Source organism: Cheilinus undulatus, linkage group 7 (genome assembly GCF_018320785.1).
Source record: "Cheilinus undulatus linkage group 7, ASM1832078v1, whole genome shotgun sequence".
Classification (NCBI taxonomy): Eukaryota; Metazoa; Chordata; class Actinopteri; order Labriformes; family Labridae; genus Cheilinus; species Cheilinus undulatus.
In genome coordinates, this window is record NC_054871.1 from 31,765,148 (window position 1) to 31,784,245 (window position 19,098).

At 39.2% G+C, this 19,098-nt stretch overlaps 1 protein-coding gene across 1 annotated transcript in view; it reads right to left on the reverse strand.

Annotated features, from left to right (window-relative positions):
• colgalt2b (collagen beta(1-O)galactosyltransferase 2b) overlaps positions 1–14,286 on the reverse strand; it is a 40,663-nt gene extending 26,377 nt beyond the window's left edge. Inside the window, exon 1 of the mRNA XM_041791577.1 lies at positions 13,965–14,286. Coding sequence (XP_041647511.1) covers positions 13,965–14,200 — 236 coding nt within the window. The 5' untranslated portion in view covers positions 14,201–14,286. The remainder of the gene's footprint in view (positions 1–13,964) is intronic.
• Between the last annotated feature and the right edge of the window lie 4,812 nt (positions 14,287–19,098).

A 19,098-nucleotide genomic window follows, 5' to 3' on the forward strand; every position in this document is an offset into this window, starting at 1 on the left:
CAGAGCGTAGGGAGGGGAGAGATGGGTAGAGGGATGGAGGGAAAGGGATGAGGAGAGTGGAGAAAGGGTGGAGGGAGGGGTTGGACCATTTGACTGAAATTCCTCACGACTCTCAGGATCAACAAAAGTAGCTAAGGCCAGTGAAATTGCAATGCAGTGTAATATTTAGTATTCATATCCAAACCTTGGAAAAGATATAAATCATGCTCAGATATTAAAGAAAGTAAGTGCTGACTGTCGGAAAGAGACAGGATGAGAAGCCAGTTATGTTATAGATGTGCAAACATTCACTCTCTCCAACGTTCAACTTCAACTTTACTTTAAACAGGATTGACTGAATGGATTAAAAATATTAAAATGTAGTTTAAACTATTGGTAATTCTGGTACTGGTTACTGATTGCTAGGCACTTCGTTTTTTAGCCTACCTTTGGGACCCATCTGTATATGAGGTAATGCATTTTAGGCTACAACAATTGTAGGAAAAAGCTTGCAAAATGCTTGAAGGACTTAGTAAAGATGGTGCTTAAAATCAACCCCAATTAAAATGAGGGCCTATTAAGTGAATGCTTTAAAGGATTTTTTGTTGCATAACCATAATTGGATTGTCGGAAAGACTGTGGATAATTGCAAGACAGTCTGACGGATTTATCGGATTAAACTTCCATTTAGGGTTAGGGTAAGGGTTAAGGTAGGAGTTAGGATACCAAAAGTTAAAAGTAAAAAAACCTGAACTGCACAACCTAATTACAACATGTTTATTTAAGACAAGAAAACAGTCTGCTTGCAGGAGAAATGCCTGTCCTCCATGAAAACATTCTAACAGAGTCAACGTAGCTTTTATAGTTACGTTAGCTGCATTGATAACAGAGCTACGTAGCTAACAGAACGACATAGCTAACAGAGCTAAAGGTAAGCTCACAAAGCAGCTAAGCAAGGTAATAATCTACGTTATCTGTGTAGCCAAATTACATTTAGCTAAGCTTGTTAAAGCTTATGTTGCTTGAGCTAACTTAGCAATCAATAATGGACCTACATAGCTATATATCTAATGTAGCTAAGCAAAAAAGCAATGCTCACATAGCAGCTATGTAAGCCATAAAAGTACGTTATCTACGTATCTATGTTAGCTTTAGGAAAGGTATGTTTGCTGAAGTTCATTTTGCTAAAGCTAACTTAGCAACATTGGCTCATGTAGTAAATGTAATTACGTTGCTAGTGTAGCTATGTTAGCTTTAGTTAAAGCTAACATAGCTAAAGCAAGACACTGCTCTGGTAACTACTTGTAAAACAGGCCTTCACAGCATTTAATCCCGGATTAGAGCTCTGACCCTTTTCTGTATTTTCTTTATGAAATCATTCTTAGTCTGATTATTTCATGAATGTAACTGTCAGACTTTGTTTATAAATGAAGTTGAAATTGAAAAGGGTCTAAAACTGGAAATAAGATGCACTGGCAAATTACTGCATTTTATTTCTGAGATATTGAATGTTTTAGATGAATGGTCTGTGAGAGTGGCTGTGAAGAAACATATGGTCTGCAGGCAAACCCCTCTTGAAAATTGGCAAGTTTTTGCAACCATTCTTCTGTTATGTTAGCAGTAGTAGCAGTATTGTTGAGTATTGTTGAGCCAGCTCTTGAAAGCTGGATAATTGTCTCTGTACATTAGCTTTGCAGCATTAGCATACCTATAATTTGCTGCCACATTATCCAGTTGACATTAGCTACAGTATATGCTGTGTCATTGCTTCCTCCAGCATTTTATCAAGCTCTTTATTCTCAGTGACAACCCTTTTTATCCCCAGAATATTACAGCCAACCTTTTAGACTCGGTTTAAAACCTGAGCACTGCTGAAGCTCCCTTGAATAAGGCAGCTGCCCCTCACCATTCATGCTTCTTGTCCATGTGCAGCCCCTTGAGTGACTTCTTCCCATGATGCGTGCCTTTTGGTTCTGTTTGTGATTCTAGGACAATGTGTGTTTGTGTAACATTTCTCATAATAACAGAGTGTGAAATTACATTTCTTATGGCACTGATAAAGTAAATAAGAAAACAGTATACATTCAATTTGTTCTGTCTCATGTAAATGTGGAAAAAGCTGTATAGGCACAAAGACATTTAAAAAGGTATGTTGATATGCTGATGATATTCTACTGTAAGTATCTAATATAACACTGTAATCCTGTCCAACAAGATTTAGTAAACAAAGCATTCTTTATAGGCATCAGTGGCCTTTACCATTTTCTTGGAATATTATGAGGTTATTGTTCGTTCAAACCTTTTGTCAATAATGGCTGTTTTACTAGTACATTTTAAGCTCTTGCAGGGACAGAAGAAATCATTTCAATTTTGTAAATATTCAAATAATATCAGTTCTGGTTACAAAACAACTCATTTGAAACACACTGGCTTGCAATAAAAGAAAGAAACACATGGAGGAAGTGATGGAAAAAGAGAAATATGTCAGAAAGAGGGAGGAAGAAGAAAACTAAGGAAGTAGAGGGGAAGTGGAGGGAAAACAGGAAAATACACAACACAACGAGACAGATGTGCAAACAGGTAGATGTTGCCGAAATAATATTTTCATTATGACAACATGACTAGTCAACTCTTCATGAAAACACTGCTCTATGCTCTTTAGCCTCACCTAAACTCCTCCATACACAAGCCTTCCCCTCTCCTGATGAGTGTTCTTACCAAAGCACTTTTGTCTTTCTGTTCACAAACTCCACCACTGCTGCGCCGTGACAGCACTGCTGAAAATGGACTTGAACACATGGGGTATCTTAGCAGGAATTCACAGTCCAGAGCCAAGTCAAGCTACAGCCCTTTATACAGCAGAGAGGGAGAGCTCAATGAGGCTCAGGGATTGGAAAATCAATTCCTTTTGTTTACAGTCCTTTGATTGGACCGATATGTTGGGCCTACTGTGAAATTTTTCCCATGATTGCTTTCCTGCTGAAGACACTGACTAGAGATTTACTGGCAGGTAAATATAGTCAGGCTGGCAGAGATCGGCCTCTGAAGTCACTGTGTTTGGAAAGTTGACAGTAGACAATGAAGTGTTTTCAGCAAATAACACATCATCATTAAGTGTGAAATGTCAGTATTTCAACATATACCCTGCAGGTATTCAAGCAGTATAATAAAAAGGTGACTCATCACATCTACAGTTACACTGAACATTTTAAAACAATGTGTCAAAGTCTTCAGCTTGATGCCAGAACAGTAAAAAAAGGCATAAGTCAGTCAACAAGTGGCATGCTTCCTAATTGCTATTGTTATTTATTGAGTGATTTGCTTGTTAAAATTACAAAGTCCTCTTTCCTGCTGCAAAAAAACCTCCTATATTAAAAATGTATTCATCCACAAATAGTCCACAATAGAAAAACTATTTACTTATCTTTAAGTAACCAAAACTACAAATTCCTGTTTGATGAAAAATTTCCAGGCCATTTTATGTGAGGTCAGTATCGTGCTTTCTTTCCCAGATCACCACATCCCACAGCAGTAAGCAGGTGCAGCACCAGCTGGGTCTCCTTCTGTCCCTTATGGATCTATCTGCCACTGAACTGAGAGATATGATGATCATACAAGCACACTTTCACTAGTTTTACAAGCCTGGGCAATGTTGAGTGGCCTGATATGATTTGAACTTAAAAATGATAGCAGTATACTTGTAATGTCTTTACATTTCTCTACTGGGGACAAAGGAAGTTTGTTATATCCCAAGTTTGTTATATCCCAATCATTCCGGATGGGTAAATTGGACAAATGGTGGGTCCATCTTTTTTGTTATTCTCTGTGTTCATATGTACCATATCTTCTTATCAAGGAGAGAGATTAGAAAAAGAAAATGCTGAGACTTTTTGAAACTAACCCTACACGTGATTGTGATGTATTTGCTAATTCAACACTTCATGAGTACTTACTAAATACTACCTTACTCATACTTCTGTTTCAAATCTACGTGCCATCGGTTCCTGTAGTCTATGCAGAAGTTCACATATGAAGCCTGATGTGCACCTACTCAGAAATGTATCTGTGTGAAAACAATGCAGATTGTAAGCAGCACCATCTGTCCCCTGGGTAGCCTCATAGCTCCTGCATTTACCAAAAACTCCCCCATCCTCTGTGTAAACTGCTCCAGCAGCCAAACATTCATTCTCAAAGTATAATCAACTGCTTCTTAGTATTTATCAGCTTCAACTTCATCATGATATGCTTGGTTCAGTCCGTCCACAAAACATCAGAAAATGTGGTGGACACAGAAACTGATGCTCTAACTAGCATAAAACCGCAACGCTGACTTGTGAATTGGTGAAGAATGATATTGCTACACAGGCACTCCAATTAAAGTATGTAGTAGTCATTGCTTTCTTAGATTCTGGTCTTGGTCCTTCTATAAGAAAAGGTGTACATTTGTTAATATGTAAATACTATTATTGCGATTTTTGTCTTCTGTATAAGTATTGTAGTCACACTTTTTCTTTACTTTACTTTTTATATATTGCTAATTACTCCTACCCTCCTGTGTGAGCTGCTTAAATAACCAAATTTCCCCCCAATGTGGGATTGATAAACATTTATAACATCTTATTATCTCATGATGAAAAGGCCACACAGGCATGTAAACCAGGCTTAACACATTGCTGCTCTTGATCTTTCATGGGGTTTTGTAAGGAACATTGAAAGAGCCATCATCCTTTTTAGTTGTTTAATTAAATCTTTTTAAAGTACAAATCATATTTGGGCACTCTCACACTTTTCATTTTAAAATATTATGCTCCAGAGAAACGCAAGCAAAGTGTGTCAGACATCAGATATCCTCCTATGGAGGGAACATACTTCAGATGCAGCTTCTTCACTTATGGCTCTCTCTGCCCCAGCAGGGAAGCCATGAAGCACTGCCAGATGTAGTCTGCCTCTTTTATCTAAAACCCCCTGAGTCTTAACTTAAACAAGCAATGTTTTTGAACAAGTTTGTGGTTCTGATCTTAAATGTTGTGTAAAATGTGTGATGTTTTTTCAACACACTGTGTTCTTGTCAAGAGGAAATATAATAGATCTTCTCTGGTTCTCATGATTACAAAGAGCATATCTGCAAAGTATTAGGCAGTGTTTTTTAACATCATGTTATTACCTGAGCAGATGATGAAAGCCTGTTTTAGTTGTGACAGCAAAATTCAAATCTTCATGTGATAGTGATCTGGAAGTCAGGGATGATAGTGGCCTCCTAATCTGCACATAAAGTCCTGCCTTATGAGCCAAGGGAAGGGAAAACGGGGGCTGAGCAGGATAAGAACAGCACAAACACACTTATCAACTAATAAACACATATGTGACAAAGCCACTCTTTTTTGCATTTTCATAGTCATCACACTTGCACCAGAAAGTGATAATCAAATATGCTCACTTTATCACAGTGCTTTAACCGTTATCTAATAATGATGATGACATACAGCTTACACATATGCTGCTAATCACTCACAATAGCCCACATTGTCAGCACCAGATAACACACAATAGCCTTGTGATAATTCATTCCATACTTTGAAGAAAATGCACTTCTCATGATACAAAACAAAGAACAACATGTGCTCATGCAGAGGAATGAAGCCTGAGGTTACACACCTGGCATGTAAAAACCCCTGGTGCAACATCACAATACAGATAAACCTTAAAGCATGTTTTATATTTTCCATGATCAGTTTTTCCAACATCTGTCATTTAGAGTAAATGTAGAGAAACAGCAGATATGCTCATTAAGTGGAACTAGAACAAAGCATCAGGGGTGTTTAAGAGACTTGCAGAGGCACCTGTGGCATGCAGAGATATGCACGCAGGAACATACTGTATTTTCGGTCAAATACAACTGGAACTGGAATGGAGACTGCGAGCCAGGGCTTCTGGTCTAACATCAGTTTCTGACCAAATAAACGCTCTAGAGAATGAATGGGCACAAAGTCCCACAGAAGTACTTGTAGATGTAATATCTTGTAGAAAGGCTTTCAATAAGAGTGGAAGCTGTTATAGCAGCAGTTGGGTATACAAGATTGCCAACATTAAATGACACAACAGATACACATCAGCTACTTATATCAGTTTATGCCACATTATTTGTCAATGAGCCAATTTCTGCCAACAGGGCTGCTTTATAAATCCCGAAAGACTTGTGGGAACAATGAAACTACAAAAAGAAATCAGCTGCCTTTGCTGAAAATAAGAGGTCTGTGATAAATTGAAATTGTAGTTACAGGCTTCTAGTTAAATCAGTGTCTGCTGAACAGAGAAGATCTGGCATTATTGAAGGATTTGGAGTTGTTTGAAGAACCTTATGATGACTTGAGGATGAAAAAAACACATTTTTTGCTGTTGAATAATTAGTGATTAACATCTCTTACTATAATGATTGACATTTGTAAAGTCAAAGTGGGTTTGAGACTAGGATGAGAGGTTAAACATTTCCCCTTTTTAGGGTTAATTGTTACCTTAATCTCAAGAAAGAGACACTTCAGTTCACCATGAGAACGTCCAATTAGTTAAGCCACAAAACAAATGTTAAAGTATGCTGATACAGCTCAGACATATCATGGTGAAGCTATGTTTTAACGACTATAACCTGGTGCTAACGGCGAGGGCAGGCCGCTGCAAAGCAACAAACGGGACTCAGTCATTCATAAAAACTTTTACTCAAACTTCAAGTTTAATTTGTCATGGTGCATTTACTGCTTAGTTACTCAGTGAACCTGTCTAAATTGCCAGAACTGAGAAGATAAAATCTGTAGTATGTCACATGGTATAATGCCTTCTGTCACATGCCTAGAGCTGCATATAGTATGGTGTACTTATTAATCACTCATCAACCTCTGAATGGCATGGTGAAGCAGATAAAGGAAACAATTGCATAACACTTCTCTGCATGTCTGACAGGAGTTGTAGTTTACATACTACATCTGTCACTGAGATACTCAGCCTATACCGTGCTTATTCCAACAGCTGTGGAAAATTCTTTACTTATATAGTCACATCGAACCTCAGGGTGCAAAAGGATTTACAGTGGTTGTAAAATATAAGATTTAAATGGTTTATTAAAGTAGCATGTAAAAGATTGGACCAAAAAATCCATCCATAACTCTATGGGATGTCCAGGTATAAGTCCAATAACTGTTATGTAGTAAGTGTGATTAAGTAAATAAGAAACTCAATATTATATAAATATGAAAGGAACTCCTGAGAGAAAGTTGGATGATGTCAGTGCTCTAACATCCTCAAGGTTCAATGTTTTTTCTCTGACTAGTCCACAAATCATCATGTTGACCCCCATCTCAGCACCTGTGGAAGTGCTTTAGCACCTGAATATAGCCGCGAGGCAGCAGGCAGTTAGCAACAAGCTGCGTCAGGAACAGAATAATACACATTGTCTGCAGTGGTGCCTGAGGTGTTTCACTTACTTATGATTTACTTACTTTGATTTTCTTTGAAGCTGCTAATTGGAGAAAAATAACTCATCAGTTATCTTGTTCCTTAGATGTCCGATTTTTCAGCTTTGCTTGTCAAGTTTCTAAACAACTTTTTTCTTGAAGGGTGCTAAGCTCAATACCACGCTTGTGTCTTTTCTTCATAGTCTGTATAAAGCATAAAACAAAAATGTATTTTAAGTTCCAAAATATTGAAAAATTAAGCAGTTATCTCTGCCTGAGCAAGCTTTGGGCGTGTTTCCTGAATGTGTCAAATCCATGCCAGCTCAGGAGAAAGACGAGCTCCTCTCAGCTCACAAATACTAAGTTTCAAATCCATCTAATTCTGGCACTCAGGGAAGATGCACTTCTAGCTACTTAGCTTGCAGAAATAAAGACTGTAGTATTTATATTTGTAAATTGGGATCAAGCAGGAGAACGCCCAATCCTTTTATAACTTTGCAACACTAGGGATTGGGATTACACCAAGGAATCACAGTGCATAATAGAGCCTCCGCATTTGGCTCAATCCAACAAATCCTCAACCTGATTTTTTTTTTATCTAATTACCAAAAATGATGTCCCCAAATCGCCTGAAGGTCCTGTTCCTGTAGAAATTACAGCACTGGATCTGGAGTTTTTGCCAGCTGGTCAGCTGTTGGGTGTCAGTAAGAAATTACGTCAGTCATTGAGAGAGGGATGGATGGGATTTCATGCTATTTTGATGATGGACCAGAAGGACTTGTTAAGGTCAATAAAAGTTCAGGATTTATTAGGAATTCTCCTTTACAAAATCCACACAAATTCTCTAAATTAAAAAAACAGTACCTAAAATTTATGTGAAAATTCTTAGACATACTTTTTAAGTTTCACATAAAAGGTTATTTTTCAAATATTCCACAAATGTTTCAGTGAAACTTCATCATAAAGCCTAAGTACTCCAATAAAAAATCCTTAAAATTCCATGTAAATTCATGAAAATCTTCTAGTAAATTCCCAATACTTTCAAAATTTCTATAAAAATTCTTGAAAATTTCAAGGGGCACCCCCTCAAATTCCCTATCAAATTCATAAAAATGTAAAACCTCCCCATGAAAATGCCAAAATCAGAACAGATTTTCCCCCAAACTTCCAATGAAAAGCTCCAAAATATACAAAAATATCCCCCAAAATTTCCATGAGAGGACCAGAAAATTTCATGGCAAATTCCCTAAATTAGGGGTGGACAAATGACCTGACCATCTCATTAACAGGGGGATTTTCAGTGCTGCCATTTTATTTTTAAGATAATCAACAAAGTTTATAAATCCAAAGGTGCACTACTTTGGTTCCACTGCAAAGTGTCTTTCACTTTGGCTTTATGCTTACTCCCCACAATCTCTGCACATGTCCTTTATACAACACGATCTGATAGACTAGATGTCACATGAGTACTAGCCAATCAATACTTAACCTGGGAGCCACTGACAGTCAGCGTATGACATTATCCCTTTTTCCTCTTGCTACTGAATTTCTCTGTGACATTTATCTTGCTGATAGAGCTAGGGCTGAATTGTGGATAGTTATTTTACTTCAGTTTTTTTTTCTTTAACTCTTGACACATTAAATACATTTTGTACATCTAAATAAATGCATATCGGTTCCATAAATCAGTTATCAGTCTCATGGACTACTAATTATCAGTTTCAGTATCAGCCCTGAAAAAAACAATATTGGTTGACTCCTACCCTTAAACAAACAAATTTACCAAAATTTAAATAAAACTCCAGACAGTTTCAAATCAAATTCTCCCAATATTTAAAACAAATTACTTAAACCTCAAATGGACATTTTTGACAATTATCTCAGAAATTCTAAGAGCAGAAATGATTCCAATGTTATAGAAATCCAAAATGTATTGTACCTAAACGTACATGCAGGATTTTAGGAGAATATATATATTAATTCAGATCAACATAGTTCTCAGTATTTTCTAAAGTGTAAAGCAATTTTTTCCAACATATGTGCTGTATTTATACATCAGTTTCTGGGATGTTGTTGCTCCACAATGAGTTGAACTGTTTTAAGGGTAGAGCCATAGCAGCTAGCTTAGCTTAGCTTTAAGCACCAGACTGGCGAAACAATCACATTGCACAAGTGTAGTAAGAGGTGACTCCAACTTTCCAGGCCACCTCATTGCACATTTTTGGTCAGAGCAGAACACCTGGACACAGGAACAACAAATCAACCCGAGCTGACCAGGTCAGGTTCAACCTCAGGACAGTGTTGCTTCAGGGTAGGCATTACTAAGCACTTAGCCTTCATGTTGACCCCAGTTTGACAGCACCCTCAGAGGCTTTCACACACGGGCTAAGGTGTAAATATCCCTTGTCATCTAAAGACTTTAAAAGGGAGCTGACACACCTTTAGTCTGATCTCTGCTGTTGCTTCGGCTAACACACATTTTCCTAATTTAACGCATCTAATGTGACCAGTTACAGTGAGTATGGCTGGTATGGGTTTGGAAACTGGTTTTTATAGCTTATAGTGGCAAGAAGTGTACCCTCTTTACTAACACAATGAATTATCTGGCAAAGCCTTAAAATTCACTGTTTTCCTGTTAGGCTGGAGGATTACATGTGGTCAAGCTACTGTGGGAATGTGGATTAACCAACCAGCTAAATGCCCTCTGGGCAATGTCCCAACATTGCTGCCCACCGCTCTCCAACCAACCAGCCCCCTCTTTTGATAATACTCTGCATTCTTTCATTCTTTAACAGCAGTGTGAGAGCCCTTTCCACCTCTCTGCCACTTCTCTGTCAGACTTGCGCCCACTTGCAGAGAGAGAAACTTCTAAAGGAAGATTTCACTGACCATCCCAACTGTCAGCATGAGTCAGGGATAAAGTAGCAGGGTGGAGGGGGACATGACCCGGACATTAGAAGCACATCACCCTGGGAACAGGCTCAAACAGGAATCTTTGGTACTCCCAGCATCCCAGGCCAAAGCCTGTCAAGATTGAGGGAATTCTTTGTCATCTGAGTGGGTTGTTAAGCTGTTTAAGACAACTAAATACATTTCTCTTTATTTCAGTTCAATCACGCCTGCTTCATCACTGATTTTCCATTTTGTCAGTTTCCAAGAATGCTATAAAATGTAATGAAGTGATAAAAGACTGTTGGATCATCACAGGTGGCTGTGTGCTAACAAATTAGGTGTAATTATTGTTCTGGATCACTGTTTAAATATGTCATACCATATCTGCTTACATTTGATGTCCTTAGCTTTTGTAGGCAAGATATTGTGTACTGCTCATGCACAAGACCAAAGAGGAACCAAAAGCTGCACTTCTACCAATGCACTTTTTGTCCCAGTAACTTTTTTCCCGATGATTCTAAAAGGTACCTCAGTGTTATTTTAGTCATTGATCTACAGTATAAGCATCAATTCATCTATACTCAACAGAAGACCATCCAAATTAGTGTACCTGTGAAAGCAACACCTTTTTTTACTAGAGGCTTACACAGGTTACACCTACTCAACCACTCAGAAACAGACAGCCATAGAAGAACAATCTCCAACATACCTTTACTTTCAGGAATACTACCCCAGTAAAGTCCCAGTGACCCTGTTTAGACCCTGATTTGTCAGAATGGATATAGAATGAGTACTATCAAAAGTCCCTTTTTTCTTTGGAAAAGTTATTGCAGTGGAAATGCAGCTTTATCAGAAGCTTAACTTCTCCAACTGGAAAAAAGATATTTGCAAAGAAGCATTGTTAATTACTGAACAATTTTTGGTCCACTGTGACATATATATTCACATCCACAAAGATACTATACAATAACATAGGCAATTTTCCATGATCCTGTGGGTTGAGACGAAAGGGGAGCTGAGGCATCCATCCCTGCTGCCAAACACTATAAAGAAACACCCTTGCTATTGTATTTGATCATGTCTTATTTACCTTTCTTTACTCTATCTCCCTTGCACTGCATGACTGACATGAGAAGAGGGAAAGAGAAGAAAATGATTCTTCTCTCCACCCAACCTATGGCTGTAAAGAGAGAAACTTCTGTGAAGAACATTTTGTCCCCACACAAACACTGAGGCATCATGGCCAGATGACGTTGATATAATGTGTCTTCCTGATTGCTTCCTCAAGTTCTTTTCATCAGTGTCTCCATGATCTATCCAGACGGGCTGCAGACGAAACAAGCCAGCTGCTTTAAGGGTTAAGATGTGTATCAGATAACCACAGAGTCCTTGGCTTGAGTCCAGATGGAGACCCTCATCTTACGTCATTGCCCTCTCTAGGCTTCCTCCAACCTTCTCTGTTTTCTAAAATGAACACATAGCGCTATAACAAAAGCTAAAGTAATTTGCTGCGGTAGGACTAGGATAACATGTATGTAGTATCTTAGTATCCGCCTTGCTCCTTCTCTGTAGAGATTTTTTTTTGTTTTGATTTGTTTTTGTTACATTATTTTCTGGCATTTTACAATGATTGAGTGGTCTATAACACATCGTAAATGCTTTAATGTGGATAAATGCTTTTGATGAAAGCTGCATTGTAATTTGGCTTTTATTTGGTCGTTGTGGTTTACATAATGGGTAGTAATGCTGACGACAGAGGGGAAACAAAGACACACAGAGCTGCATGAGTTATGATGTGCAAAGTGTGCCATTTAGCTAAACACTTGAGCCAGAAAAGGGCATTTACAATTTAAGTATTTAAGAATATATATATATATATATATATATATATATATATATATATATATATATATATATATATATATATATATATAGTTCAGCCCTAGTTTAATCTAATATTGTGTTGGTTATAATACAGAATGATTTATTGCTTGTGTTTGTTGGAAAATACATAAGATGAGGAACTTCAGGAATGATTGCATTTCAAATTGCAATTGCAATGTTGGGTAAAAAAAAAAAAAAAAAAAAAATCACAATTAGATTATTTTCCCAAATCGTTCAGCTCTAAATTATAGTTTCACATGTTCATGATATAAGGCATTTTGTAGAGACTGTCAAGACTGTGTTATTGTCTTAAATGCTCATACATTAACAGGAAGGGTAAAACGCTCATCTCTCTTCCGCTCTGTCTGATCACCTGTAGAAACTGATCACTTGTTTATTGATCATGGACAGTTTGTATGGAAGTCCAGTCTGTCACCTGTGCATCTCTACAGGTGATCAGATGGAGCGGAAGAGAGACAAGTGTTATACCCCTGCGGTTAATGTATGAGCATTTAAGATGGGCTAACATACAGTATATATTAACTATACCTATTTTTAATGTATTTAAGCCAGTGGCTTCAAGGACAACAAAAAACAACTATGGTAGCTGCAAAACTAGAAGCATATCAGTGGCAAATAACAGAAAATGAATTTCCCGAATAAAGCAATCCTGCGTTAAAGCCCAAAGCTATGAGTGTCTTTACATTTTAAGGTCATTTGGTGTGACATTTTACTGTACCTGCTTCTAATACAGACTGTTTTTCCCTGTCTGACCTGCCAGCAGGGGCAGGGGGATGCTACTCATAACTGACTGGGCCCATCTTTTGTAAGTTAGACCACTCACAAAGCCTTGTTAGCTCAGCCACCAAGGGGGTTTGCTTCATAGGTTTTTCCCTCTCCTCAGATTGAGTTTCTCCACTATGCATTTGTTAGTGTTCTGGTGAGGGTCTCTGAATTGGAGGCTGCTGCTTTGCAAACAAAAACAAGACACTCAGCAAAGGGAGGGGTGAGAAACAAACATTAGAAGAATGCCAGCATGGATGGACAACAAAGGGTGTCTTTAAGAGAAAAGTAAAAGATCTGTGACTGCTGTTCCCTCCATTTCACATTCATCATATCTGAACTGTGATAACCAACCTGCATAGTCAGAAATCTCTCAGCTTCTGTGTGATTCTATCAAAACTGCACACAAAAACGCACACACACGTTACGCATGACTTCCCAGAACTCACACACCCCCCAGCCCTGCTGTCAGACCAACTCAATGTCTCCTTTCATCCCTCCACCTGCAGGCTCTCTCTCTCTCTTTTGATGGCTTCATATTATCTCAGTATGGGACCCAAACACACTGCAGGACCCTACCTGACTTTGAGACCCTTTCATGCCTGCCTGTCCTGCTGTTTTAAAGCTCCGTTTCCGCAGGTTTGTGCTGAATCAGACGGAGGGAGCCGTGATTAAGGGTTAAGCCTAACCCAACATACACAGAAGCCCTTTCATCTTCTTGCAAAGCGTGCAATTTAGACGCCGGGAGACACGCGAGGTAAGTGCCTCGTAAAAAGGCAGCAACAGGTCTGCATGCTGACACCGACAATGTTATTATAATTGACTCAAACTCATGCCGCTTTTCTTTAGCCTACAACGCGCGCCAGTGCACAATAGTGTCCACTTTACGCACAGAGAATGTCCTTTCTGTATCTTTGGATATCTTTGCGCGATTTTGCTAATTGTGAGAGCACGCAAACATCACCTTTTCCCATCACTTACCAGATCGCTATGCGCTCCTTCGGGTACTCCAGCCTCTCTATGCAGCCCAGGTAGTGAGGCAAGCTGTGCGCAGCGTTCCGAGCCACAATGGCGATCATAACCTTTGGCTTCAGCAGGACGGACTCGGGCTTAGCCTGCTCCTGCACTAGCGTTACGAGCTCCGACGCGCTGCCGGGCACCAGAGCGGCCAGCAGCGCCCACAGCAGCCCGACTCCCACGGCCCCGAGCGCCCACATCTTCGCTTCAAGTTTCCGCCGTGATTCCTGCCGACCTGGACCTGCAGCAGACCTGAAACGGGGCGAGAGTGGCGAGTGAGCTTGTTAGCAAGTGAGGGAAAGAGAGGGAGTGAGTCTCTATGGGAGGGGGAGGGAAGGTAAGAGAGGGGGAACGGGGTGGGTGGAGGGCTACCTCCCTCTTTTACCCCTCCTACACCCTTGCTGATTGCTGCTGTCAGGATGCATACTAATTATAACAGTGTTAACACAACAACTACATCAGTAGTAATTATTAAAAATAATAAGAAGAGGAGCAACGGCTGTTCTCAACTATCAATAAAACTACATCTTATTCTAAAAATATTGTTGTTAATAGAAATACTCACAATTATAACCTGGTAGTAAATGTTTTGAAAGTTTTCTATCATTACCCATGATGCCCATCTGCAGACTGTTAGTTGATCCATGTCTGCTTCCTGCTGGGTTTCTGAATGTTTCTTTCCTCTCCACTTCCTCAGTTTTGACTGTCTTTTGGATGCTGAATAGCTGGAGATTATGAAGTCAGCTCACTGACGTCAGCTCTCAGGAAGACTAATGAGCCTTTTAATGTCTTTTATTGCAATTTTATTTTTTTCACATGCACTGACAGCGTTTCTTTGAAACAAAAATAAAAGAGGAGTGCTCTGGAAAGCACTGCAGCAACACAAAGCGTTGAGGGCGTGTGTAATACAATGTTTTATTCTATCTCTCAGGCTTTTTCAGAACAAAAATGAAGGGGATTGTGTGAATGAATGAATGAGCATCAGCAGTATCTATCTGAACTAAATGACACAGAAAAATGCTTTCGGTTTTAGGGAGAAGGACCACGGTAACTGAAGGCCCAATCAGCAGGCTTCAATCTGCTTCTAGGTATGGCTAAAAGACCTTCACCTGACAACCTGAGGGGGTCAAGTTGGGTGAGCAGGTCAGACACAGTGTATATTCAGGGGCTGAACCACTGAGAGCTTTATGGACTTTTGAGGGTGATTTTGTATTGCTCAGGGAGCCAATGGGGTGTTCTGAGGACCAGAGCAATATCAGTAAAAATCATTGAAAATTAACTAACCAGAGCATGTCCAAAGAAAACATGCCCAACTCCTGTTTAACACCACTACATAATTATGCAACCAAAACAGTATAGATCCTCTGTATTTATGTGGTAGAGCTAGGATCTGAAGACACATTTACTAAATTATATAAGCCATCTTCCAAAGGTCGCAGTCACGCACTGCATCAGGTAACAACATTATAGTGCATGTTCTTGACTGATTATAGTAACCCTGTGGAATTTTCTCTACTACAGTCATAACAGATACATTGTCAAAGCCAGTTCTCTCCTGTCACTGTTCCAACTGGGCTGTGTTTATGTTAGTCAGGTTCTGCTGGCTGACAGTGTTTACCCTCCTCAGAGACTTAAAGAGCAGACTTAGCCATTTTCAGTGGCTTTGGATGCTCTATGTCACTGGTTCCCAACCTTGGGTCCGGGTGCGCCAGAGATTTCAAAAGGGGTTTAAGGGTGTGTATGTTTTGCTATGGAAAATTGTGTTAGGGGCGATTTTGTTTGGCTTAAAAAATCAAATTGATGTGTATTTTTGAAAGCAAATATATTACTCTTTATTTGTTTGGGTTTGGGGGTCCATATGTCCTATTAGATATGAGTATGGGGGGCTCAGAGGAATAAAGGTTAGGAACCACTACTCTGTCACTGTTCATAAGGTACAGAAAGCAATGATTTCAGTCTGATTCAGCAACCCTTCAGCTCCCTCTAGTGTTTTCATTAAAGCAGTCAATATGTGTAAAAATACACAAGGAAAGCCGCCCCGAAATCCACAACCCTCCTACAAACACAGACGTCTTCATTCTTTGGGACATCACAAAACTCTTTGCTTTACAAAGGTTTGATGACCCTAAATTTGCAGTGCAATAAATGCAAGCAGGCTTAGAGCTTTCTAATCTGAAAGAAATGATAAAGAAACAATCCAGTGTTAGTCAGTTCACTCTGCACAAGCCTCACCCTCTTGGCCCAGCATCAGGTTTGAACACTGGGCAGTCCATGAAACATTCTCATCCTTTAAATTGCTTGTGCTCTCCTTCTTCTGTCATAACATTACATCTGCTTTGTAATTTTGGTTGACATGCAGCCATTTGTCTTTCTGAAACTGCACTATGGAGCAGAACTGCATCATTTTTAGTAATGTTTGGGATAAATGTATGCTTAAACACAGCCAACTTTTTGCTCTGTTAAATTGTGGTAGAGAGTGTATGGGTTCAAGATGTAAATAGCAGGGTAAATCCTCCGTAATTTGGATCAGAATTAGACAAAAAAAAATTGGAAAACTCAAGGAAATGTATGCAATTTCTTTTTCAAATAGCAAGGTAAATGTAGAGAGCTCAATAATTGTGGCACTTCTCAACAATTTTTGCAGACATCAGGCTACTGTCAAGTCTGTTTCTAACATACAATAATGCATGATTTAAGGAAAACTAAAAAAATATGCTACAAGTTTCAAAGATGAGATATGGACACAGCTCAAAGCAGTTTGATGAATATCACAAAGCCCACTTAAAACAAGGGTTTTAGTTGAGACCTGAGCTGCACTCATATACCAGTAATTTAAATAATTAAATATTTTCTGATACAGGTACAGATACTGATACTGACACATATACATATATTCATAGATACAATTCAATTCAGTTTGATTCAATGCAGAGATGTATAGGGATATGAATATGAATAAATATATGTATGGATAAGATACAACATTAATGGATACAGATACAATGTATTATGTATATGATACAAGACAAGATAAGACAAGGTGAGGCAGATATAGATACAGGATGCAAGACAAAACCAGATGACAAGATACAATATGATAAAAAATGGATATGGATATGTAATCAGATAAGATATAAATTGATACAATACCAGCCTATACAGTATGACACGATACAGATTGGGATATGGATGCAGATACAACATGAGGCAGGACAATACCAAATGATATGATAGAATACAATACAGATATAGGTTTAGATACGGATACAGATAGGACATGGTATAAATATGATAAAAAATATTACTAGATAAGACCAAGAAGACCAGACAATACTAGACCAACCAGGTCAGAACCAACCAGAGCAGACTTATCAGACTAGACCAAACCAAACCAAACTGACCAAATCAAATCAGACATGACCAGGCTACGCTAACCTTATTAGATCAGCCCAGACCAGATTGAATAAGACTAGATCAGACCAGACATACACCAAAATGAACAACACAAAACCAAAACAAAGTGACCAGGTCAGACCAGATTAGACTACTGTTGACTGACCAGAGAGAACCAGACCAGGCCAACCAGGTCAGATAAGAGCAGACCAGACTAGGCCAGACAAAATCAGGCAAACCACATCGGATCAGACAGTGCAGACCAACCAGACCAGGCCAGACTACATTTGCTGCTTTGTTTTTCTGCATGTCAAAGCACTTTGTAAACCCTTTTTTTTTTAAAGTGCTATATAAATAAAAGTTGTTATTATTAGATCAGATGAAATCAGTCAAGACTAAATCATACCAACCAGATCAGATAGATCAGAACAGACCAGGTCAACCAGACTGAACCTAATCCTCCAGATCAGATCAGGCAGCCCAGATCAACCACACCAGACAGAGCAGATCAGACTAGATCAGAGCAGATCAGTTTTGACCAAATCACACGGACTGGATCACATCAGATCAACATAGACCAGATCAACCAGATCAGACTTGATCAGACCAGAACAGACCAGTCCAACCAGATAGAATCAGATCGGAACAGACCAGGCCAACCAAACCACACCAGGACAGGCCATCCAGATCAGATATGATCAGACCAGACAGTCCAGACAAAACCAGGTCAATAAGATCAGATCAACAAGACTAGGCCAGACCAGACTAGATCAGACCAGATCAGTTTAGACAAGTATGACTAGATCAGATCAGAACCTATCAGGCCAATCAGATAGGATCAGATATGATCAGATCAGTTTAGACTGACTAGACCAGACCAGATCAGTCTAAACCAAACCAAACTCGATCAGACCATAATTAACTAGGCAAACCAGATCAGATCAATTCAACAAGAAAACAACAAGAAAAGACCAGAAGGTAGGGCCCTATGATTTCCACGTTAATGGAATCGTGGACGAAATTGTGGAATTGGCCAATAAAAACAGAACTTACCACTTAACGCGGAGATCGTGGAATTTAATGAATTTGACTGAAATGCTGCTTTTCTTTAGAAAGAGAAACGTATATCTGGGGAATATGTTCCAGGGGAATCACTAAAGAGGGGCACAACTTGTGCCTCACTTCACAAACACTCTCCCCGCCCCCTCCTAAACAATACAAAGCATGTCAGAGCAGCTGAACTAAACACCGGCAAGCATCAGATAGCTCAACATGGGGCTGTACCGTGCAACATAGCGTTGCACTTTCTAGAAAACCCATCTGTGCTACGAGTTATTTTACCTCACCACATCAGAGAGTCACAGAGAGAGAGAAGTGTGTTTGTGCGTGAGGCACACAGATGAAGTCACAACTTGAAGACCTGCTCACCCCTTGAGGGCTTCAAACTCCAGTCGGATAGACTCGAGATTTTATAAAGTTCCGTAGTCTAAATAGTGTTACAATTGAGTATCCTCCCATAGTGGTTCCCTTTGGTTGCTTAAGGAGCCAACACATGTCTGCATTAACGTACCGTCTGATATGAGGCAGACAGACAGACAGCGAGGATGAAGGGAGATAATGAGAGAACTGTTACAGTCAGGAGGAGAACAACGCAGAATCAAACTGCATGCACTGTTACAGACTGTGAGAGTAGAGAAAAATTTAG